Source organism: Balaenoptera ricei, chromosome 14 (assembly GCF_028023285.1).
Source record: "Balaenoptera ricei isolate mBalRic1 chromosome 14, mBalRic1.hap2, whole genome shotgun sequence".
Lineage (NCBI taxonomy): Eukaryota > Metazoa > Chordata > Mammalia > Artiodactyla > Balaenopteridae > Balaenoptera > Balaenoptera ricei.
Window position 1 is genome coordinate 5159130 of NC_082652.1, and position 26429 is coordinate 5185558.

Consider the following 26429-nt stretch of genomic DNA (forward strand, 5'->3'; position numbering starts at 1 on the left):
TCTTGGTGTCTGCAACCTTGATGAGGTGAACCCCAGCTGACCTGAAGACCTGTGAGCAATAACAAAAAGCTCGTGGTGGCATGTGACTAAGATACTGGGGCTGTTTGTTATGCAGCTGTAACTAACTGATACAGTCTATGACAATGTGTCTCAAATAGTGTTTGAAGCACAACCCACATTAGAAAATACATCTTACATTAGGACCAATACACAAAAAGTATACATAAAGGCAAAAGCCAAAGTTTCATGAAAAAATACTTAACCTCATTACATGCAAGTCACTCTGAACTTTCTATTCTGTTCCATCCCATCCCATTCTATTCCACTCCACTCCACTCTGTGCCATTCCATTCCAGTCCATTCTATTCCTTCACTTTTTACAAAATGCTGGTGAGATCCCATAAAAACTGGCCCTTAATTTGAAAACAATCCTGCACTGGAGCATTGTGGGAAAGTTATCCTTTACCCATTTTACAGATGAGGAGACTAACACTCAGTTAGGTCACCTAGCCAGTAATGGAAGGCCAGTGTCCCAAGCGGTGTATTCTGACCCAACACTGTCCTTTTCTATTGGTCAAATAGCTGCTGCAGTAACCGCTGACCCCCTCTCTATATTCAGTTCATTCTTAGTTTTCACTTAAAGTATTCTTAAAATGAGGGGCCTGGCTTATCCTCTGCTTGATAAAAATCAGAGACAAAATCAAGTCAGTCAAGTTCCAGTTTCAGTTCAGAGAGGTAGATGGCTGAAAAGAGCACTTCTCTTGCCCTTACCAAACTGCAAATTAAAAGCTTTTCTTAAACCCATCAGAGAACTGCTGATGCAGGGCTACAAACTAACCTGGAATCTGGAGACAGACACATGCCCATAGGGAGGAAGAGAAATCGAGCATTTGCTTCCCCAGGGTGGACCCTGCTGGATGCCATATAAGCTAGAAAAAAAAAGAATCCAAGGGAAAAACTGCACTGACTTGCTAAAGGCCCCGTAGGGGCTGGTGTGAGTGTGAAGCTTTAGAGCCTGTAAACAACGGAGCTTGTACCCCCCGGGCTTGCTCTATGAATCCCATCGGGCCCTCAAGGGAAGAGCTAGCGGCATCCCGGGACATCTGGCTCAGAAGGGGGACAGCAGCCACTGCGGAAACTCCACAGTTCCATATCCTCTGTCTCCCCTATGGGGCAAAAGTCTCAGTCTTTAGGCAGAAGTATAATAAAAACTGCCATTTAGGGCACTAGGGGGATTCCGTTGTATCTAAAGTAACCAGTTTGAGTTAAATTTAAGCTGCTTTATTAAAAAGAGGCCTGCCTGACTCTAGCAAACAGCTATGTGCTCCTGGTGACTAAGTTCCCTCATTAAAGTTTATACAATAAGATTTATACAATAAGAAGCTCTAGGACATAACAGCACTCCTGTCCCCAGTGGGTCCCCAGACTATGCTTTCGCTGGTCAGAGGCATTCCCCTCTCTGAGTCATAACTGTCTACCCCTTCCCTTCGATAAGTAAACATACCACCTCCATCATCTTTTTTTCCCCCCTAGAACATTACTGAAGTGTGCTGAATAATACCGTGTGATTCTGAGCAGGTAATTTAACCTGAGTTTCTGCTCCTTCATCTGTAATGTCAATTGGCCTTCAGCTGGCACAAATATAGCATTTGCCTATAACATACCTCTTTCTTTTCTCAAGGTCCCATGCAAATGGCAGTTGGGTTCTAAAGTTAACTGAAGCAAAATTGCACCCAACCAGTATTATACAAGAAAATCCCTATTTTCATTCACCAGGCACAGCATTTATGATTTTTTTTAAAACAATCAAGCTTTATTCTTTCTAACGTCAGTTTTATTTATTTATTTATTTATTTATTTATATTTTTGGCTGTGTTGGGTCTTCGTTTCTGTGCAAGGGCTTTCTCTAGTTGCGGCAAGTGGGGGCCACTCTTCATCGCGGTGCGCGGGCCTCTCACTATCACGGCCTCTCTTGTTGCGGAGCACAGGCTCCAGACGCGCAGGCTCAGTAGTTGTGGCTCACGGACCTAGTTGCTCCGCGGCATGTGGGATCTTCCCAGACCAGGGCTCGAACCCGTGTCCCCTGCATTGGCAGGCAGATTCTCAACCACTGCGCCACCAGGGAAGCCCGCATTTATGATTTTTAATACAAAGAATATGTAGCAACATGTATGCGTAAGATATATATATATATGTATATATATATAAAACATATATATATATATATAAAACTATAGGTAGCATGCAATTGTACAGATGGGTGGTATATGCAAATTATTCAATTATCTCTGCTCAGAACACTCGAGCAATTTATAGTGTGTTGGCTCTCCCTGTGTGCTTTATCACCTACACCTTCTGTAAAAGTATCTTCCAGTTCTTCTAACATTTCATTAGTCAAGGGTTTCTCGGAGGCCTTAGTTCAGTCTTTAATGTCTTCCTGAAGGCAAGAGGTCATTGACACCATCACCACTCGCTTGCTTGGCCACTAGAAGAAGGCATCACACACCTCTGGAAGATGGGGAGACTCTTCCCGTTGTGCTCAAGTGCCCCCCACCACTTGTGCCAATATACACTGACGAATACTTTACCAGGCAGAGGAACAGAGATAACGAGATTAAAAGATGCACAGTTTCTACCCATATATGTGTATATGTATGCATGTAAATGTAAGGACACCAGGTTATTTTGGGCCAAATGCATACAGTTGAATTCTCAAGAGTTAAACTATTCATGTGATACAGCTCCAAGTCCTTTGGGTCCCTCGTACAATCATGGACACAAATCCAAACATTAGAACTGAAATCAAGTAGCAGTGATTGGGTCTACTGACAATGGTGCATGTTGCTTACACAGTCTGTAGACTACCATAAAAAATGAAAATGCAAAGTCAAATAATTCTCGTGAAGATTTCTAGGAGATAAGTCCATGGATCTTGGCTCGAGGGACCTTCTATCCACCTTTGTACCTTCGTAGACTATGACTTAGTATAGTAATGCTTACTTCTCTGCCCCTCCTAGATGATAAGGCAAGCCTTTAAGGACAAGCATGTTGCCTTATTTAATTTTCTGCAGCTCAGGCTCATGGCACAAGGCCTGGTACCTTGTAGACATACGGGAACTACGCAGAATCAATGAGAGAGGAAGTGCTCTGCTCAGGACTGTACAACCAGGAATGGGAAGGTGTCGTGAGCCCCTCCCTCCTCACCCATCCATCATGCCCATCACCACACTGAAAGCTCCCACTCTAAGGGACTCCTTAATTCACTCTCAAGTTCTGATCATGAGGCTTTGCTCTCAGCCTCCTTTATTCTTATCAATTCTTCATGCAGATCCGTCTCACTTCCCTAGTTGAACCATGGCTGGGATGTTATTTCTTCCTCTCTCCGAAGCAGTGTGCCCAGCACCCAGCCCGGAACTGACTGATCGTCCAGGCCTCCCAGCAAAGGCAGATCTCGGGGCCAGCGTGGGCAGAATGGAGACCCCTTCCCAGCTCATCCAAAACACATGCCTTCCTTAGAGAATCTTAAAGTCTTGGTGCTAAAAAGACCTCAGAGAATGCAACTCTTGTGCAGCCCAGGGAGGACAAGGATCCATCTCAAAGGCACGGAGAGGTCACAGCGAGTCTGAGGTTAAAACTCAGTGATGATACACGCTGGGTTCCCGGCAGGGCTTTGAGGACATAAAGCAAACCCAAGTGTCTCTGCCCTCGAGGAGGTCTGAGCGCAAGAGACAGACTCCCGTGCAAAATACTGTCAAAAACAGTGACTGATAGAACAGGAAGGTTTGTACCGTGTTTACAAGATGGTCGGGCCTCACTGGCCCCCTCTGGTCCCCAAACTTCAACTCACCTTCATCCGAGATGCTCAGGACAGCCCTCCACGACAGACCCGCGGACACCCGCTCCCACCCAACCTCATCTCCCGGCTCGCCGGCCCAGCATCACCAGTCAATTCCTGCATTCTGCCTGTTGGGTCACCTCCATGATAAATCCCCGTCCAAATCACATTCAACAAGGTGTGATTCTACCTTGACAGACAAGTGCTTCCGGAATCGTGCCCCTTATCAAAACCACGCCAGCAAATGAGGCCCAAGATTACGGTTTGTTGTAAAGTTTAGCATACGCTTATCTGGGAAATGTTTTCATTTTAGCTTTTCACCCCTCAACGCTGGGAGATTTTTCAAAGTACCACCAACGCTTGTGAGTTTAGGAAAAGATCCAAGCACTTCCTGGTCATCAAACGGTGGCCCGGGTGGGATTAAGAGCTTTTTATCTGGTGAGAGCCCAGCATATCGCGCCGCCCAGTCTCCTGCACCGGCTCTGACTGCAGACACTGAACCTGGCGGAGAGAAGCGCTGGGAACGAGGCTCCCATCAGCACAGGTGCTGGAGTCACAAGCTTAGGTGTTCGGGGGTTTGCGCATCAATTAGTCACATTAAAAAAAGGCATTGTGGCAGGATAAGCATATTCTCAGGGGAACGAGGGATCTGCAGGGTTTGTGTTTTCCAAACTTATCTTGAAAGTACTTCTGAAAATTTCCCTAAGAAAAGAAACTTTTCTATCAAAGAATGCTGTGAACTGAGACCTCAAGGTATAAAAGGCGGCAGCTGAGAGTTTTTTTATCTCTGAGGCTCCAGGGGAAGGGAAAAAGAAAAATGCCAACGATGACCTCACTAATTTCTCCAAAATCAGAATGTAGAAAAGAGGGGGGTTGAAAGGCCGAAGCTAAGATCTGGCAGAGACGAGACTGGCTCAGCCCTGCCAAGAGAAGCCTGGGTGTCCAGACTCACAGTCTCGGAGAAGATTTCCAGAGAGACCAGCAAATCATAGCCCAGCCAGGCTGAGGCAGTCACAGAGGAAGGGGTGGAGCTCAGCAATGCCTCAGCAGCACAGAAGTCCCTGGAATTCACCCCCTGGATCAACTTGGAGTCCTTGCCAGTGTGACATGGGCTAATTAAAATCCTGGATACAAAAATTCCAGTCTGAACAGCTTGAGAAGTAGCCCCCATGGTGAAATTACAGCTGTTCTTACATGAAGTGACTCTGCCTTGTGAAAACCTCTACCTATGTTAGCAATGAATTAAAATAATTGCATCTAATACATCGGTCTAATACCTCTCACTTAATACAACTAACTTATCTAATAGATTTGTAATAGATTTCAGTTTACCTGTATAATTCACCCAGATTTTTTTCAGCACAATTGGCCTGGGATGGTGGAGCGGCCTGGGATGCTGATGGGGGTTGACTCAACAATCAAATCCCTCCCGGCCCAGGGAGGTGACATAAACGAGGAAGGTGGGTCTGCTGTGAAGGTCAGGGAACTTGGGGACGGTGAAAACCTTGAGGGAGCAGCCCAAACCCTGCCCAAAGGGGACAGCGGCTACTACCTTGAGCCCACCGCTGCCACACGGGCTGTGTTCAGAGACCTTCGGACTTTGCGAGGGAAACGGGAATTCCAGCGCGCTGGTGAAATCTACTAACGTTTGAACGTTGGCAATCTAAGTATACACATTTTTAAAGTACTTTGCTCTGTCTGGGGGCGCACGTCTTGGGGTCTGGAGTTGCCTCAAGGCCTATCATTTTATGACCTTTGGCCTAAGGACATCCTGATCCGGATGGTAGGACGCAGAGCAATGGCACAGAAGTGCTGTTTTGGTTTTTTTCTCCCTCCAGTATATCAAACTTCGAGGTCCATACCACGGCCTCATCAGCATCACGTTCTTCAGTGCTTAATAAAACTTTTGCTAGTTCCCCACAGACTCTACCAGCAATAGGAAATAGGTTCATCCCACTTGCCAATGCAAATCACTTCTGAGCTGCTGCTCAAGGGACCTCTGCTGGAGAAGGAATCCGGGCTGTCGAAGGAAGGAGTGCTGGGATTGATTAGTGATGTCTGGATGGGCACATGCCAGGAAGTGGGGTCCTATCACAAGTTTTGTTTTTTCTATATTATTTATATCCTATTTATGAAACCAAAATGCTTTGGCCCAATATCCTTGACCAAAGTCCCTTCTGTCCCAACCCAGGCCACGGTGCAAGCGCTGGTATCAGAACTGGAAAATCCTTCAAGATTCTCAGTATCAGGGCTTCCCTGGTGGCGCAGTGGTTGAGAGTCTGCCTGCCAATGCAGGGGACACGGGTTCGAGCCCTGGTCTGGGAAGATCCCACATGCCGCGGAGCAGCTGGGCCCGTGAGCCGCAACTACTGAGCCTGCGCGTCTGGAGCCTGTGCTCCGCAACAAGAGAGGCCGCGATAGTGAGAGGCCCGCGCACCGTGATGAAGAGTGGCCCCCGCTTGCCGCAGCTGGAGAAAGCCCTCGCACAGAAACGAAGACCCAACACAACCAAAAATAAATTGATTAATTAATTAATTTAAAAAAAATATTGGGCCTGTCAAATTAAAAAAAAAAAAAAAAGATTCTCAGTATCAGTCTTTCACTCAAAGAGGCTGTCGAGAAAGGCACATGGAAATCCACCGTCCCCACAAGTGGGCTTCAGACACACAGACGGTCTCAGCATACGGCCACTGACTGCTCTCCCTACAAACGCTGCTCATAGGAAAAGAAGTCAGAGTGTAACCCAAATATTTATTAAGTGTCAGACACAAAGGATGTCAGGAAGTCGTGGATAAATTCATCTCTCTGAAAGTATTCCCTGGGGAGTGACACGATTGAAACCCTTGATGACGGGAAACTGCTCTGTTGTCCAGAGCATTAAAAGATGACTATATTAGGGCAATCGCCTCGGGCTGAGGCCTTTCATTTTTAAAAAAGAGCCTGTTAAACTGAGCTTCAGAAGTGGTCAAAACGATCTGAAACATTTGGAGAGGGGCCCTTTAAGAAGGGTAAGCCGACGCTGCAGGGGGGAATAGGAGTCGAAAGCAGTGCTTTGAAATCTGAGACCGTCTCTTTGCATTTCAAGTTAAACCCTGAAATGTCTCCAGGCGATAATCCAAGAGCAGTTCAGAAGGAATACACTGAGTATATACATTGAATATAAATGATCATTGCCTGCTGGAAGCCCGTCCCTCTGCAAAATGAATTAGAAGAGATATGGGCCCATCTGTTTAACAGGTGGCTATGTAACCCGGTCCATCCAGTACCAGAAAAATCTTATCCCATTGTTTTTGACTGAGACAGAATCTGTATTTCCACCCGCTGCTAAAGGCAGCATTACTTTCTCAAAGTCCATCTCAGCGTAGCGATATGTATCAATAAAGCATGAATGAATTGCTCATGCAAGACTCCTGCATAATCGGGGGAAAATGTGTGAGATTCTCCGAAGGCTTCTCTCATCAATGCTCACTGAGTCTCCGCTATACGAGTGACTCTTGGCTGAAGACGTCAGTTCTAGCTCTTTGTGGGATTTCTTCTTATGTTCACCAGTTCCTAACATCACTGAATGTCCCTCTAGACATTTGAAATGTTTCAGAGAAAAGAGGGCTACATTTTGATCTTTGGAAGGTCATCTTAATCTTAGGATATGCATAAAATAAGTCAGTGTACGGATAATCCCAAAGTAGGGGGGAAAGAAGCCTGCCCCTGAAATAAGCACCCTAAGTTCACAGGGCTAAGTTCCCTGTGAAACTGGGGTGCTCTCTGTAAAGCAGGGGCCGAGAGCCAAGCTTCCTGGGGTCAAACCCCAGCCCTGGTACTTAGTAACTGGGTGACCTGTATTTTGGCAACAATAATTAAATGCCCTGTGCATCACTTTTCTTAGACAGTTAACTTCTAAAGTTTATTTAAACGGGGGGCAGGGGCAATAGAGGGGTTGGGGAGTGTGAGGTACAAACTACTGAGTATAAGATAAGTTCAAGGCTGTATGTACAACATGGAGAATACAGCCAATATTTTGTGATAACTGTAAATGGAAAGTAACCTTTAAAAATTGTATAAATTAAAAAGAAATTTTTTAATAAATAAAGTGTATTGAAATGATTTGAGTTTCTTTAGGAAACTCAATGAATTTGAATACGAAGCTGATACATTCTGCCCACCATCAAAGCTCACAGAAGGAGTTTAAATTGTGAACCAAGCCCCAAAACATCAAGGATAAACGTGCCAGGAGACAGAGGCACAGTGGCCGTAGTTGACCCTGCCTGATATTCGAAACACAGTCACAGACCTGATACTGAGGAGGACACTGTGGGCTCCTGGGCACAAAAGCCTTCCTGTGTCCCCCATTTCTTGATTACAGGAAATAGGCTTCATTCAGCCTCCGTGACCTTCCCTGAGTTCCAACGGGCAGGTTCAAGCAGTTGCTAATCAGGGAAGGGAGGGGATGCAGAGATAAGGGGGGAGCAGTCAGGAGACAATAGCGCAGCCTTCGGGCAGCGTCCTGGTTCCCCCTCAAGGGATACACAGAAAAATATCTTTGAGCTCTTCTGCAGATACTGAAAGCCCCATCAGGTGGGAGAAGTTAACTGTATGCTGCCCACAAGCACGTAGACCCCAGACCAATAGGAACCAGAAAGTGGATGATGCCGACTCCTGATTACCTCCCCACCAACCAATCAGAAGAAGGTCCACGAGCTGACCACGTCCTCCTCTTTGAACCATTGCTATAAAACTCCTCTCTGCCCCCCTCCAGGTCAGGATGCACAGCTCTGAGGGCATTAGCCCGCTGTGGCCCCCTTTGCCTGGCAAAGCAATGAAGCTATTCTTTTCTGGTTCGCCCAAAACTCTGTCTCCGAGATTTAACTCGGTGTCGGCCCAAGACCTCAGTAACACCACCTCCCCCACGAGGCTCTGATAACTGAGGGCGCAGATCTACACTGGCTAGTCCCAAGGTCTCCCCACATGATGCCCAAACAATTCCAGAATGTGAGTTCTTCATTAGAGATGCTAAAGACAGAAGGGAACAAAAGATCTCATTAATACTGAAATCTGAATGACATTGACAGGAACAAAAGGTTGGGGATGGAGCAATACGTATCCTCTCGCCAACAGGAAATATGTGACACATCTCGCATTAGAATGGAACAATGGAAGTCCAAATTACCAGCATCAAGAAGGACACAATTAGGCAATAACATCCAAACTGCCTGACAACTTATTCTTAGCTGCCTGGCTCCTGGTGATGGGTGAAGGGGAGGAAATTCATGCCGAGAGACAGAAGAACAGTGTTTTCTGTAGGAATGTTTGCCAAGTCTTGCCAAAAGAGAAAGAAATGGGCTTAAACCACTTTTGGATTTTTCTCCATCTCCTTCTGATAGCATTAAGATCCGTCTGAGGGTTTCTCTGGAAGCCCGTTGGAGCCCACAGCAGACAAGGACCCTTTGGAGATAAGTCAGCGCAGAGAGACTGTTCTGAACCTATTTCATCAACACTGCGGGGATCCCCACAAGGTCCTCAATCCCACCCCCCAGGTGCCTGGGCCTCACCTTCCATTAGGTTTATCTCCTACAGGGCAGGACACGTGGAAGGTGAGAACCACAGCCCCCAGGCAAAATGTGTCTGCACATCTCTTTCAACTGGATGACTTGCCAACAATCAAAACTCTTACATAAAATGTGGATTTTCAGAAACACCTGTCTTTAATTCTGTCTTTACAGGAGAGAGGAAATAGGAAGGGACTGTTTGTCCACTTTTCGGTACCATGAATTTGGACATGCAGTGGACTAATGCTTACTCAGCACCCACTGAGCCCAGATACTTAAACCTCTCCGGCCTCAGTTTCCTGGGCTGTAAAATGGGCGCAAGAGTGGTACCTACTCTGTGGAGGTGCTGGGCGGGTCGGAGGCTGCGATGTGTAAAGAACCAGTGGACCAGAGTCTGGCACGGTGTCACCGGGGGCTGTGGCTGTTCTCGCTGCTCCTTCTAACAGACCCTTCGGGGCAGGAAGAGAAGTGAGACACGGCCCTGCCCTCAAGGGGCAAACCTGCCACCTGTACAGGGGCACACGACATGCTGAGTCCCTAATACGTGCGTCTACACAGGGCACAGAAGCACAGAGGTGAGGACCCCGGTGTCGGGGGCGGGATGCAGAACGGCAGGAAGGAGGCAGCTGCACAGGGCAGGGGCACCTGAGCCAGAGTCCAGAGGACAGCTGGGGCGTGTCCAGACGCAGGGAGCCGGGGAGGGATGCTGGGCCCAGGAAGTAGCACGGGCCCAGGAAAAAGATGTGAAAACCACACAGAAGAAGGCAGAAATCAGAGAAGGAGAGAAATCGAGTCCAGATGTGCCTCTGGATCCAACTTCGCCTAGCTGCATGAGTCGATATATTTCCCCTTTCCGGGCTTAAGACAGGTGGATTTGCGTTTCTATCACTTGCAACCAAAACAAAAGAAAGCTCACCAATACAGGATTTCACCGCAGGCCTGCCAGATCCCACTAACCCCTACACCTGTCCAGTCGCCTCCACCTGAATCGTGATGTCTCTGGCTCAGTGACATCAGCTCTCAGATGCCTCTCTAAGGACCATGTTCAGGACACGCCCACCTTCCACCTTATCCTCTCTGTGAATCCAACCACGTAAGGAAAATCGGGTCACACAGCCTTTTGCAGGGGCTACGTGATGACCCAGGAAATGCAGCTGCTCTCTAGAAGCTTCCTGCATCCTCCAGCGGTGACATTGGGCTCTGTTTAGTGACCCCACACAAGCAGCAGAAACCTTTGTGTTTTTTTTCGACAGCCCATCTGCTGCCTACCCTTGCCCTTCACAGATGAAGTTTGGAAATAAAGACCTTCCCTGGGGCAGAGAAGGCTTTAAAATGTTAATATCCTTTTAGGAGGCCTTTAGCATCTCATTATTTCAAGTCCGGCTGATACCAGAAGGCTGGAAACTTAATTATTGCAGCCAAAAGTTGGAGGGTACCCTCTTCAAGATCAGCGTGAGTTTACATTGATTTCTCTCCAAGCGTGAATGAGTTCATCCCCTGCTGGTGACGTATGCCAGGCTTCTGCGGTTCTGGAGACCGCAACTCACTGACCAACAATACAATTACCAAGACATTAAAAACAGGAGGCCATCACTTGGTCAGCAAGATAGACACTCAAAGATTAAATCACAATTACAACATGGAAATTGCATTTTTCTTCCTCCCTCTGAAGACCTAGAAAGACACTTAGCAAAGAACCACAAATGTGCTCTTGCTGGCAGCATAAAGACCCCCAAAGCTGTCTAGATCTTAATCCCCAAAACCTCTTAATATGTCACTTTACACGGTAGGTGGAACGGTGACCCCAGAATGATATATCCAAGCTCTAGCCCCTGGAAGCTGTGAATGTGACCTTATTTGGAAACAGGGTCTTTGCAGATATAATTAACTTAAGGATAGTGAGATGAGATCATTGTGAATCAGAGTGGCCCCTAAATCCAATGACGAGCGCCCTTATAGGAGAATAAGGCCACACGGAGACAGAAGAGAAGGCCATGTTTAGACGGAGGCAGAGACGGGAGGGATGCGGCCACAAGCCTGGGACACCTGGGGCCCCCAGAAGCTGGAAGAGTCAGGGAAGGATCCTCCCTTAGAGCTTCTGGAGGAGGTATGGCCCTGCCAATACCTTGATTTCAGACTTCTGGCCTCCAGAACAGGGAGAGAACAGATTTATGTTGTTTTAAGCCACTGAGTTTGTGGGAACTGATATGGCAGCTCTAGGAAACTACTAATACACGTGGCAAAGGGACTCTGCACATGTAATTGAGATAAGGATCTCGAGGTGAAGGGATTATCCTGGGATAGCCAGGTGGGCCTAATGTAATCACAAAGGTCCTTATTAGAGAGAGGCAGGAGGCTCAGAGCCAGAGAAACAGAGGTGATGATGGAACCAGAGGTCAGAGAGAGAGAGCTTTGAAGATGCTACGATGTTGACTTTTAAGATGGAGGAGGGGGCCACAGCCCAGAAAGGCAGGCAGCCTCTAGAAGCTGGAAAAGGCAAACAGATTCTCTGCTAGAGCTTCCAGAAGCAACGTAGCCCTGCCAACCAACCCATTTCAGGGTCCCGACCTCCAGTACCATCAGATAATAAATGTGCATTGTTTTAAGCTACTAAATTCACGTTCATTTGTTACAGCAGCAAGAGGAAACTGACACACATGCCTTCCAGGTCATGAGGATGGAAACAAAATTCCTTTGCAAATTCAGAAAACATCATTTATCAACTGACTCCCTGATGGGAAAGCCATAGGAATGATACTTTACTACTAGCTCATAAAGGTGTTCCCCCATGGAGTCAGGATTTGAACTGACATCACCTGTTTGGAAGCTTACCCCCGCCCCCCAAACTCACTCCCTCTGCATTATTTTTCTTTATGTTGAGCTAGAGTGGTTCCCTTTTGACTTCCACTCTTGAAATCTAAAAAGCACAAATCTACCCCATATTCCAAAGGGTGGCCCTTGAAAGACTTCAAAAGAGCTGTCGTGTTTCCCTCTTCACCTGTCCCTGGGCCTTTTCTTCTCATCACCAGGCTCAACACTCACACTTCCTTCAATCATTTCTCCTGTGATTTGATTTCAAGGGCCCTCAGCCCCTCAGACACTCTTTGACAGAATACGATCCAATTTAGAGCTTTCCTCTTATGCCTAGAAAGACACAGAATTCTCCATCAGAGGGACCAGTGACATCTATCATCTGTGACTTATAGAGACCAGGGGACAAGAAATAGCTCCCTTTCCTCTGAAACCTACTATCAAAAAACCAGCAGCACAAGTGTAACGAGAAATCACCAATGTCCCTCCACCTCCATGTGGGAGGCAAGAGGGAGGGGTGCAGACTGTGGTGATCTCGATGCACCGGCCTTACGCACAGGGGCGTCCTCTGGTCACTTCCGGGTTGAGGGTCACAGGAAGCAGTGTGGACCCAGGGCTACTCGACCTTGTGAATTTCATAAGAGGCTGGAAATCCAGATTTCTATGTGATTTGCCAATTTTTACAGGATGGCAGCAAATTAAATACACACACACACACACACACACACACTCCTCTGAACCAGATGCAGCCTGCAGTCTGCCCGCCTGTGACCTCTGTTCTGGCGTCACGCACCCATTATTGCCAACAAAAATCATATCAGCCTGTGGCAGCTGCTTCAGACAGGTGGTTCCACAGGGAATTAGAGCCATGATCTTGTAATAACTTTTAATGGAGTATAAGCTGTAAAAATATGGAATCACCATGCTGTACACCTGAAACTAATACAATATTGTAAATCCACTATACTTCAATTAAAAAACACAGCTGGTTCATCCGATCTCACTGTGAACAAAACTGCCAAGGTTTCTCGCACACACACACATGCAATTAATATGCATCTTCTATGTACTTTTTTTTAACATAGAAGTAGTTGTCCACTTAAAATGCGACACAGATCGCTTCCAATCTTGCCAAGGTTCCAGCCCTTCAAAATCCTTTATGTCCTCAGATTTATTCCCCCTGAAGTCATACGGTCCCAAGTCAAAGAAGCCAATTTGTGTATCACTACAATTTACACTGTCCTGAATTTATACTTTGTACCTTACCTAAGTCACAATCCCAACGCTCAGAATTTCCATCGCATGACGATCTTTGGTGAAACCTGCAAGACTCTCCCTGGGGAATCACACAGCGTTTCCTGCACCGTGAGGAAGTGACCGGGTGACAAATCCACAGACCAAGGGGGTCTCTCCCTGGGGTGCTAATGAGCATCCACGTGTTTAGGTGCCCCTGGGTGATGCCCAGGCCAGCGGACAGCTCTGAGGACGACGCTGTACGTCTTAGCGTTGTGACAAAATTCACGACAAATATTGACACGAAGGCTGTGACAAATGCACCACAGCCATTAGTGAATCCCCCTCGACTGACCCAGGCGCCGGGATTTGCAACAGAGCCTGGGCTCCCCTAGAAACGTGTTACAGCAGCTCTGCGCTTGGGGATCTGCACACTCTCGTTTGCTAAGATCAGGCCACACTTCGCTAGAAGAGAGCCCCATCTTCATGAGGCCACGAAAGCGACCGCTGAGCCAGAAACTACTGTCTTCCAAAGCAATTTCTCTCCCGGGCTCAGGGGAGGATATTTTTAGTATATTTCTGCGAAGGGGAGACAACCAAGTATACGGCAACGATGGGATCCATGAACTTGGGCTTGCCTCTGTAGGGTAGAGCTCTCCAGGGCAGGAGAGCGGAGACCCCGCCCTGGGGGGCTTCACACCAGGCTCTTGGGAGGGAACAAGGCTGAGGGGTCTACAGAGCTGAGCCATCTGTTTGAGCCCAGGGTGGCATAATCACACAGATGCCACCTCCGTGTGCCATCACCAATGTCTCCCTCCTGGAATGACGGGGGATGGTAAATAACATGCATTTTCAAAGGCAACCAAGGGCAATGAATCAATATTTTTCATTCTGTGCAGATGAGTTTGTATGACTTGGCTCAGATCTTTCTCGACTCACAATATCGAAGGCTTTAGATTTGTTTAATCAAACCTGCCCACAGAGCCCGAGGCCTGCCAGGAGCCCCAGGGCAAGGCTGTGTGTACTTTGAAGCCGGTCCACCTTCTGTCTCGAGGGGAGAATTAGCATTCCACCCAGGAAGCAGGCGATGCCAAATTGGGGTTTCCCAAGGATTAATTTTTTTTTTAATTAGGCCTCACAGACACATCAATTCTTCCTCATCAAAACCATCTCCGGCTTAAGTCACAGCCTCCTGCAGGTCACTGTAAGAAGGAAGGAGTCCCTCCCAGATCTTTTCCACCACAGGGAAAACCCTGCAGGATTTTCCGTCCACCACGAAGTTCTTCAGACGGGGACCAAGTTTCATTTCACCTCTGAACAGGAGCCAGCAGAACAGAAAGAAGGCAGAACTCAGCGGTACTGTGTTTTTCTAAAATGAATGAAGACATAGGACCTGGGAGCTCTCTTAGCAGCTTAAAGAGAAAGGATCATTCTAAAGATGTAAGTCCTTTCTCTCGGGGTCTCTGCTGCAAGAGGAAACTGCCAATCAGGGCGCCAAGAAAAAATGGGCAGTAACTCTAAATTCAGTGATTCAAACGGACCCCAGCAAAGATAAGAAAAAAAAAGTCATGGGCTGGTTCCTGGCTGAATATGGAGTCCTAAATCCAGCTAATTAGGATGGAGGACGCAGCAGAAATGTGCCATGGCCAGATTTCCCCTGACTGTGAGCTGTGTCCCACTGGTACCCAAGGGAAGTTAGGGGGCACATGGATGGACTTTTTAAAAAGTTAATAGTCGTTTATTTTCATGTATATTAAGAAAAAATTAGTACATCAAGCTCATGGATTTTATTGTCTTCTAATGAGACATTTAAGATATTTAAGGTTGAAAAGTGAGGCATTTAAAGAAAATATAATGAGTAAATTATATTATTTGGCACAGGAAATTGGCAAAAATTGTGAAGATGGCAGGTAGATGGCTAAAATTCAGGAAATACTGTCCTATGAACAAAAGAAGGGGAAGAGAATTGTTTCTGCTCAAGATTAAGACCCGGGGAAGGAAGCAGCAGGGCGCGTGCAGCCTCCTCTGACCCCAGGCGAGTCCCTGCCATCACTCCCGCCCTCCTCGGCATCCTCATCCCGGTCAAGCCCTTCGGAGCCTGGGATGCTCAGAGCGGCCCCGGGACCGAACGCCTGGGAATCTGGAGGTAAAGCCCGCGGTACCTTGACGACGTCTTCGTCCGCAGACCTGCATTCCACAGCCTCCGACACGTCCACCACCGAACCGTCCTCTTGAACGGCCACGACCTTGACGGGGACCGAAACCACCTTTCCGGTGAGAATGGCCGTGTTCAGAACCTCCGTGTCCTGCGCGGGAGAAAAGAGGGCGCGTGTCAGCCACAGGCACGCCCGTGAGCCCCGGGAGGGGTGACCAGCAGGCCACCTCCGACCTTAGTTGTTGTTCTACAATTTAAAAAACTGTGCCCTACAGACACCCCTCGCACACAGCGCAGGAGTTCTTTTCGATATTTGCCAAATCTTAGCTCGAGGTTCATTTGGTAAACGACGGCCTGTTTTCAGGGCTTATTCACATAGTGAACACAGCCTTCGTTTTGGTTTCAAATTAGGAAAGACAGCAGCACACAGAAGAGAACTAGCTGCAGGTTATAAGCCTCCGCACTCCTGAGCTGACCACCAGCGCCCTCTACCCCCAAACCTCCGAGCCCCCCCTCCCCGGGATTTCCCAGCCAAGCCTGGGAAATCACAATCCCTGGCCCACAATCCCTGCGCTAAGGATTGTGAAACTGATATCATGTTAATTTCTCTCCCCCTCTGACATCCTTCAAAGTTCTGTAGGTTTTATCGCAGCTGGAAGATAATCTTTTTTATTTCAATGTAATTCAGATGATTTCTCGCCTAGATCAAAACTCTTTGAAAGCATCCTAGGGTTCTTAGAGATGAAGTCCAAACTCGCTGACGTGGAGGGACCTAACCCTCGCCCACCTCTCTAGCTCCTTCTTGCCCCCTTCCTGCTGCCCCTCATCGCAGTCAAGCCTCAAACAGAGGTCTTTTCTGTTCTTCCAACAGTGAATCTCATTCATGCCTCCTGCTCTTTCATACGCAGAGCTCTCTACCGAAAACACGCCTCCCTGTTCCCTCCATCCTTCAGATCTCAGCGTAAATGTCCACTTCTTTGGAGAAACGGGGCTTTTCTGCCTGCCCCCAGTGTGTGTTAGCACTGCATTATTATTTCTCATAGCACCTAGTCTGTCCTGCATGGTAAGAACCATAAGTCGTCACTATATATTTATTTTGTGTTTATGTTTTAATCTCTGACTGCTCATGAGATTGTAAACTCCCCAAGGGTCAAAGCCATCATTGCTCTGACCTCCACTGCACCCAGAGAACCTGGGACAGTACCTGGCATGGCAGAAGCAGTGCAGAAGAGAGCATGCATGGGCTCTGGGACTGGACTGTGTTTGAAACTGGCTCAGCCTCTGATTCGGTGAGGATCGTGTGGATCTGCAGTTACAGAAAATTTGACTCAAGTGAAATAACCCAACACGGGTTTATACGCTTCACTCATAACCGGAATTCTGGAGCTATGTGTCTGCTGGCTCTGGTCCAGTGACTCAGTGAGGGGAGGGCTACTACTTCTCTGCAGCTCTCTTGGCCACTCCCTCAACATAGCAAGATGGCATCTATCACACCAGCCATCTCCATCCACTGTCTAAGCAGGGAGAAGGCTGAGGGGGGAGGGGTCACCTGCTGCACCAGCTCCTCTTCATCAGGAAGTCCAAAGCTTGTCACACGGCCAGCCCACCTGTAAAGGAGGCTGGGGAAGTGGGCTTTGATAGTGGAGCTGGTCGTGGAGGAGGGGTTTGTAAATGGCTTTTTATAATCCATTAACAGCATCTGCCACAAGATACTTCCCCATGTGCCAGGGTTCCCTGATCTGCAATACAGGGATAATAAAAGTACCTACTGTGTGGTGACCTTATGAGGATTTAATGGGTCAATCTATGTACCAAATTTAGAACAGAGATGGCACATAACGAGCCACAAGAACTCAATAAATACAGAGATTACAGTGGATGCTGTAAAAGATGTGCTTCACAAATGAATTAGAGAACCACTGAGTGGGTTCACAAAGGGACTGTGGTGGAGATGCTACTTCCACACTTGTCTGAAGAGAAGAAGTCAACTAGAGAAGCTGGTGGACACTGGGCAGCTCAGCTCAGCAGTGAGATTCACCAAACACTCAGCAACTGGCTCCACCAGAATGGACCAAACAGATCATCATTTCAAGTGTTCCTTTCACTCCTGGGAGACCCTACTCTCAGCTCATGCACTAAGCGGGTCCCACATTCAATGTTCTAAATCAGCCCCTCATTCTCCACCCCAAATGTGAAAAAGGGTAAGAGATGCGGTCAAAGAAGAAGAAGGAAAAGGAGAAGGGGGGTGAGGAGGAGGAGGGGAGCAGGGGGAGGGGAGGAGGAGGGGGAGGGGGAAGGGGAGGAGGGGGAGGAAGGGGAGGAGGGGAGGAGGGAGGGGAGGAGGGGGAGGGGAGGAGGGGGAGGGGGAGGGGGGAGGAGGGGAGGAGGGGGAGGGGAGGAGAAGGGGGAGGGGGAAGGGGAGGAGGGGAGGAGGAGAGGAGGAGGGGGAGGAGGAGAGGAGGAGGGGGAGGAGGGGGAGAAGGAGGGGGAGGGGAGGGGGAGGAGGGGGAGAAGGAGGGGGAGGGGAGGGGGAGGAGGGGGAGGAGGGGGGGAGGAGGGGAAGGGGGAGGAGGAGGGGGAGAGTTCTGAGTACTTGACATGTAATTAATTGCTCATTGACTTTTCTCAACAACCCTCCTGAAGTAATTACTAGTATTGTTCCCAGTTTACAGATTGTTTTTCGTTGATATTAAAGCTGTAAATAGTACCTACTTGTCAATAGGAAACATCAGCTTTGTAATGAATATTTGAAAACAATGCCAACCCAATCTAAGAGAGATGAAAAAATAAGTTGTTGGTTGTTGTTTTACATATCTCTTTTCCTCTAGATGGAATCTCAAGGAGATATGTCCAAAAGAGTATAAATATAGTCCATGTTCCTGAGGATCCCACTGTCACCAGGGAGATGAAATTTATGTACTTTTACACGTAAGCTGTACAGCGAAGACAGGAAGCCGGAAGCAGTGCAGCAGCTGAGATGAGAACCTACCAAAGGTGGGATGAGGGTGCGGAGTAATCACAGCGCGCGCGAGGAACGGGACAGAATCACGGTGCTACAACAGATTGCTAAATTCAACCCATGATACAGTTGGAGAAATCAGTGTGGGTGCTTTCTGTGCGTAATACACAGGCATTAATTTTGCTTGATGCACATCCATGGGTACTGAACATCCACCCCTCCTTCCTTTTTTTGAAATGACATTTCATTTTTTCCTTTGGGTATCATCCCACTCTGCTATCAATGAATGTGGCTTGGATGGCACTGACCCAGGCCACCAAATCAGGCTTCACAAATGAGCAGATTAACCAAATTGAATTGTGGTCCATCAAGGTATTCCATCTCCATGTCCACAAAGACTGATTCAAGTGAAACCCAAACAAAAGAAATCAGACACAACAGTAGGAGAAAGACAGATTCCTGGGAAAGATTTCTGGGCTCCTGAACCCAGCTACATCTGTGTCTGTTATCTTTGGAAATTTAGAGATATAAAATAAACTGTTTTACTTAAGCCACTTTTAATTGGGTTTATGTCACTTGAAACTGAAGGTCTTGACTAATGCACATGAGATTAGACAACATGCTGGGCTCTAGGGAAAGAGAAAAGACAAAAATAAACATCAGTCTCTACCCTGAAGAAGCTCACAGCCTTTAAAGTAGACACTATAATCATTTTCCCAAACTGAGTTTCAAGGGAGGTGACTTTATTTTTCATAACAACAAATCACAACCAATTGGAGCTTGTTGATTTTATTTCAAATGCATTTGCGACCATGTTTCCTTCTTTAGCTTTTTCAGTGTGTGGCTGAGATTTTTGCAACAATGGTTTCCAGTGTCCACCAAGAGCTTCTCAAAAATCCCAAAGGCAGTTTCGACCTGCCTCTGGCACAATGAGAAAGCAATTTGTCATATTAAATATTACATTTAAATCATCCCCTGGTGCCAGAGACTGCTAAAAATTCACCATCTATCAAAATACAACTCTTTTATTCTGTTCCTCTTTGTGCCAGCTCTAGGTTTTATGTCTTGAAAGCATATTTATATTCCTTTATGAAGATGTTTCCATTAACGCTGCACATTAGTGTGACATCTGTGAAAATGGCAAATTAGGGACATCTGAAAATTCTCTTCTGTGTAAAAGCAATGAGAAAATTGGCCAAAAAAAAAAAAAAAAGTCAAAATCAACTTTTCAGAACTCTAGAAATAAAACAAAGGCTTGCACAGCCAGGAGAGCGTTTATTCAAGAAAAATGGCTGAATCTTGGTAAAAACAGAGAATTTTGTGGCATTTTAACTTGATTCACTCCCATTCCCTACTCTCCAGCTCAGTAGTAGCTTTGAAAAATAACAGCTCACATTCACAGAAAAATACCACAATCTGACAGCCACAGAGAGCAGATCAGGGCTGGAGATCTTTCAAAACCTCATTCCCAAAGAATTGCCATTATTTGACTTGTCTGCTACTTCCCTGGAAGATCCCACTTGCAAAGCTGTCTGTAACTGACCTGACTCTGAACTCACCCAGTGTGAAAACCTTTTTATGTAGAGGTATTTGTTTAAAGCAATTACAGGCAATTAGTTAACTTCATAGCTAGCTGCCTGAGGCAGTGGGATAACAGTTGTGACAAACAATAGACTAATCAAAAAGCTTAATAGGAAAAGATGAGGAATGGAATGTCCAGGGGGCTTTGAAAGGTTAATACATATTCTGGGGAATCTATAAGACCATGCCTATACTTAGGGCTGTGTGCATGCCCAGGACCCCTTCATACTCAAGGAAGACCTGAGAAAGCTCTAAGCTCTCACCTCTGGTTGACCTTGAAGTTCTATGGAAGCAGGAAGTGAAAGCTAAGTCAGAGCTGTCTAATGCCTGACTGAGGATTGAAAGCATGTCTGAACACACTCAAAGAGACCCTTGGTAGTTTGGGATGCATTGATTTCAGATGCCTAAGGAAATCTCTGTCCAATCACTGGCTGACCACCAAGCTAACCAAACAGAGAATCAGTGGTCATGTGCAACAAAGAATAGAGACTTTACAGAATTCGTTCACAAAAGTCACTAAACAAACAAACTACTACCACTGCTGCTACAGACAACAACAAAAACAAACCCAGGGAAGGGGAGATCATCTAATTTTCAGTTGCTACCTTATATTATTTAAAATGTCCACTTTTCAACAACAACAACAACAAAAAATTTAGGAGACAGGCAAGAAAACAAAAAAGCATGGTCCAGTCACAGGACAAAAACTATCCATAGAAAGTGTCCTTGAAGAAGCCCAGCTGTTGGATCTACTAGACAAAGATTTTAAATCAGCTATTTCAAATACATTCAAAGAACTAAAAAAAAAAAAAAAAAATTCATGTCTAAAGAACTAAAGGAAAGTATGAGAAAGATGTCTCCCCAAAGAGAGAATACCAGTAAAGGGCTATAAATTATGATTAATTATGATAAAAAGAACCAAATGGAAATTCTGGAGTTGAAAAGTACAGCAACTGAAATGTATCTTCTCCAATAAGTATGGAAGGAAAGTAGAAAGGCATAAGAGGAGGAGATGTAGGAAATCCACAAACAAGTGAAAATGTAAAAGCCTCCTTTTAAACAACCAATTGTTCAGAGAAGAAATCACAAAAGAAATTAGAAAAATGCTTTGAGGTGAGTGAAAACAAAAACACAACATACCAAAACTTATGAGATGCAGACAAAGTCATACTTAGACAGAAATTTATAGCTGTAAATGCCTATATGATAAAAGAAGAAACATCTCAAATCAGTAACCTAGACTTCCACCTTCAGGGACCAGGAATAAAATAAAAAGAGCAAACTAAACCCAAACCAGCAGAAATAAGAAAGAGTAGAAATAAATAAAAGGAATAGAAAACAATATAATCAGTAAAAATAAAGCAAGAGTAAGTTATTTTGAAAGATTTTAAAATGGGCAAAGCTGTAGTTAGATCGATAGAGAGAGAGAGACAGAATACAGACTTCTAAAATTAGGAATGAAAGAGGGGACCAAGTTTATGGAAAAAAAAAATTATAGAGGCATACTAGAGCAATAGTATGCTAAAAACAAGATGCAAAAGAACAAATCCCTAGTGAGACACAAACTACCAAAACTGACTCAAGGAGAAGTTCAAATTTTGATAGACCTATATAACAAAGAGATTGAAGTAAAAATCAAAATATTTCCCACAAAGAAAAGTCCAGTACCACATGGCTTCACCAGTAAAGTCTAAAAAATGCTTAAAGAAAAATTGTCTCCAATTTTCAGAAATTCTTCCATGACTTAGAAGAGGAAATAGTCCCCAATTTATTCAATAAGTTTTCATCTTTTTTCAGATATATGCCCAGGAGTGGGATTGCAACTCCAATTTGGAAAGACGCATGCACACCAATGTTCATAGCAGCACTATTTACAATAGCCAAGACATGGAAGCAACCTAAGTGTCCACTGACAGATGAATGGATAAAGAAGATGTGGTACATATATACAATGGAATATTACTCGACCATAAAAAAGAATGAAATAATGCCATTTGCAGCAACATGGATGGACTAGAGATTATCAAAATGAGTGAAGTAAGTCAGACAGAGAAAGATAAATATTATATGATATCACTTATATGTGGAATCTAAAAAATTAACACAAATGAATTTATTTACAAAACAAAAACAGATTCACAGACATAGAAAACAAACTTATGGTTCCCAAAGGGGAAAGGGGAGGGGAGGGATAAATTAGGAGCTTGGGATTAGCAGAGGCACACCACTATATGTAAAATAGATAAATAACAAGGATTTACTCTATAGCACAGGGAACTATATCCAATATCTCTTAATAACCTATAATGGAAAAGAATCCAAAAATATATATGTATAACTGAATCACTTTGCTGAACATCTGAAACTAACACAATATTGTAAATCATCTATACTTCAATAAAAAGAAAAAATTTCCTTATCCATATACAAACATTGAAACAGAATTTTCATGTAAATCACAAAGAAAATTTAATGGACTTACAAAAACATCTAATGCTTTCTTAAATAAAGTTTCTCATCTCACTGTTTAAAAAAAGAAGAAGAAAACTTCACTGTTTTCAGCTATGAAAATCTAGGAGTAGCATGTAACTTTTTTTTTCAACATCTTTATTGGAGTATAATTGCTCTACAATGGTGTGTTAGCTTCTGCTGTATAACAAAGTGAATCAGCTATACATATACATATAGCCCCATATCCCCTCCCTCTTGTGTCTCCCACCCTCCCTATTCCACCCCTCTAGGTGGTCACAAAGCACCAACCTGATCTCCCTGTGCTATGCAGCTACTTCCCACCAGCCATCCATTCTACACTTGGTGGTGTATATATGTCCATGCCACTCTCTCACCTCGTCTCATCCCACCCCTCCCCCTCCCCATGTCCTCAAGTCCACTCTCCGTGTCTGCGTCTTTATTCCTGTCCTGCCGCTAGGTTCTTCAGAACCTTTATTTTTTTTAGATTCCATATATATGTGTTAGCATATGGTATTTGTTTTTCTTTCTAACTTACTTCACTCTGTATGACAGACTCTAGGTCTATCCACCTCACTACAAATAACTCAGTTTCGTTTCTTTTTATTGCTGAGTAATATTCCATTGTATATATGTGACACATCTTCTGAATCCATTCATCTTTTGATGGACACTTAGGTTGCTTTCATGTCCTGGCTATTGTAAATAGTGCTGTAGTGAACATTGTGGTACATGACTCTTTTTGAATTATGGTATTCTCAGGGTATATGCCCAGTAGTGGGATTGCTGGGTAGTATGGTATCTCTACTTTTAGTTTTTTAAGGAACCTCCATACTGTTCTCCATAGTGGCTGTATCAATTTACATTCCCACCAACAGTGCACGAGGGTTCCCTTTTCTCCACACCCTCTCCAGCATTTATGGTTTGTAGACTTTTTGATGATGGCCATTCTGACCAGTGTGAGGTGATACCTCATTGTAGTTTTGATTTGCATTTCTCTAATGATTAGTGATGTTGAGCATCCTTTCATGTGTTTGTTGGCAATCTGTATATCTTCTTTGGAGAATGTCTATTTAGGTCTTCTGCCCATTTTTGGATTGGGCTGTTTGTTTTTTGGATATTGAGCTGCATGAGCTGCTTGTATATTTTGGAGATTAATCCTTTGTCAGTTGCTTAGTTTGCAAATATTTTCTCCCATTCTGAGGGTTGTCTTTTGGTCTTGTTTATGGTTTCCTTTGCTGTGCAAAAGCTTTTAAGTTTCATTAGGTCCCATTTGTTTACATTTGTTTTTACTTTCATTTCTCTAGGAGGTGGGTCAAAAAGGATCTTGCTGTGATTTATGTCATAGAGTGTTCTGCCTGTGTTTTCCTCTAGGAGTTTTATAGTGTCTGGCCTTCCATTTTGGTCTTTAATCCATTCTGAGTTTATTTTTGTGTTATGTTGTTAGGAAGTGTTCTAATTTCATTCTTTTACACGTAGCTGTCCAGTTTTCCCAGCACCACTTACTGAAGAGGCTGTCTTTTCTCCATTGTATATTCTTGCCTTCTTTATCAAAGATAGGGGGACCATATGTGCGTGGGTTTATCTCTGGGCTTTCTATCCTGTTCCATTGATCTATATTTCTGTTTTTGTGCCAGTATCATACTATCTTGATTACTGTAGCTTTGTAGTATAGTCGAAAGTCAGGAAACCTGATTCCTCCAGCTCCATTTTTCCTTCTCAAGATTCCTTTTGCTATTCGGGGTCTTTTGTGTTTCCATACAAATTGTGAAATTTTTTGTTCTAGTTCTGTGAAAAATGCCATTGGTAGTTTGATAGGGATTGCACTGAATCTGTAGATTGCTTTGGGTAGTATAGTCATTTTCACAATATTGATTCTTCCAATCCAAGAACATGGTATATCTCTCCATCTGTTTGTATCATCTTTAATTTCTTTCATCAGTGTCTTATAGTTTTCTGCATACAGGTCTTTTGTCTCCTTAGGTAGGTTTATCCCTAGGTATTTTATTCTTTTTGTTGCAGTGGTAAATGGGAGTGTTTCCTTAATTTCTCCTTAAGATTTTTTGTCGTTAGTGTATAGGAATGCACGAGATTTCTGTGCATTAATTTTGTATCCTGCTACTTTACCAAATTCATTCATTAGCTCTAGTAGTTTTCTGGTAGCATCTTTGGGATTCTCTATGTATAGTATCATGTCATCTGCAAACAGAGACAGTTTTACTTCTTCTTTTTTGACTTGGATTCCTTTTATTTCTTTTTCTTCTCTGACTCCTGTGGCTAAAACTTCCAGAACTGTGTTGAATAATGGTAAGAGTGGGCAACTTTGTTTTGTTCCTGATCTTAGAGGAAATGGTTTCAGTTCTTCACCGTTGAGAACGATGTTGGCTGTGGGTTTGTCATATATGGCCTTTATTATGTTGAGGTAACTTCCCTCTAAGCCTACTTTTTGGAGGGTTTTTATCATAAATCGGTGTTGAATTTTGTCAAAAGCTTTTTCTGCATCTATTAAGTTGATCATATGGTTTTTCTCCTTCAGTTTGTTAATATGGTTTATCACATTGATTGATTTGCGTATAATGAAGAATCCTTGTATTCCTGGGATAAACCCCACTTGATCAGGGTGTATGATCCTTTTAATGTGCTATTAGATTCTGTTTGCTAGTATTTTGTTGAGGATTTTTTCTTCTATGTTCATCAGTGATATTGGCCTGTAGTTTTCTTTTTTTGTGACATCTTTGTCTGGTTTTGGTATCAGGGTGATGGTGGCCTCGTAGAATGAGTTTGGGAGTGTTCTTCCCTCTGCTATATTTTGGAAGAGTTTGAGAAGGATAGGTGTTAGCTCTTCTCTAAATGTTTAATAGAGTTTGCCTGTGAAGCCATCTGGTCCTGGGCTTTTGTTTGTTGGAAGATTTTTAATCACAGTTTCAATTTCATTACTTGTGATTGGTCTGTTTATATTTTCTATTTCTTCCTGGTTCAGTCTTGGAAGGTTGTGCTTTTCTAAGAATTTGTCCATTTCTTCCAGGTTGTCCATAGTATTGGCATAGAGTTGCTTGTAGTAATCTCTCATGATCCTTTGTCTTTCTGCAGTGTCAGTTGTTAACTTCTCCTTTTTCATTTCTATTGATTTGAGTCTTCTCCCTTTTTTTCTTGATGAGTCTGGCTAATGGTTTATCAGTTTTGTTTATCTTCTCAAAGAACCAGCTTTTAGTTTTATTGACCTTTGCTATCTTTTTCTTCATTTCTTTTTCATTTATTTCTGATCTGATCTTTATGATTTCTTTCCTTCCACTAACTTTGGGGGTTTTTTTGTTCTTCTTTCTCTAATTGCTTTAGGTGTAAGGTTAGGTTGTTTATTTGAGACGTTTCTTGTTTCTTGAGGTAGGATTGTATTGCTATAAACTTCCCTCTTAGAACTGCTTTTGCTGCATCCCATAGGTTTTGGGTCATTGTGTTTTCATTGTCATTTGTTTCTAGGTATTTTTTGATTTCCTCTTTGATTTCTTCAGTGATATCTTGGTTATGTAGTAGTATATTGTTTAGCCTCCATGTGTTTGTATTTTTTACAGTTTTTTTCCTGTAATTGATATCTAGTCTTATAGTGTTGTGGTTGGAAAAGATACTTGAAACGATTTCAATTTTCTTAAACTTACCAAGGCTTGATTTGTGACCCAAGATATGATCTATCCTGGAGAATGTTCCATGAGCACTTGAAAAGAAAGTGTATTCTGTTGTTTTTGGATGGAATGTCCTATAAATATCAATTAAGTCCATCTTGCTTAATGTGTCATTTAAAGCTTGTGTTTCCTTATTTATTTTCATTTTGGATGCTCTGTCTATTGG

At 44.3% G+C, this 26429-nt stretch overlaps 1 protein-coding gene across 1 annotated transcript in view; it reads right to left on the reverse strand.

Moving 5' to 3' along the window:
* Nucleotides 1-26429, reverse strand: part of TMEM132B (transmembrane protein 132B) — a 231079-nt gene that overhangs the window by 29899 nt on the left and 174751 nt on the right. The window contains exon 3 of the mRNA XM_059894627.1: nt 15585-15728. Coding sequence (XP_059750610.1) covers nt 15585-15728 — 144 coding nt within the window. The remainder of the gene's footprint in view (nt 1-15584; nt 15729-26429) is intronic.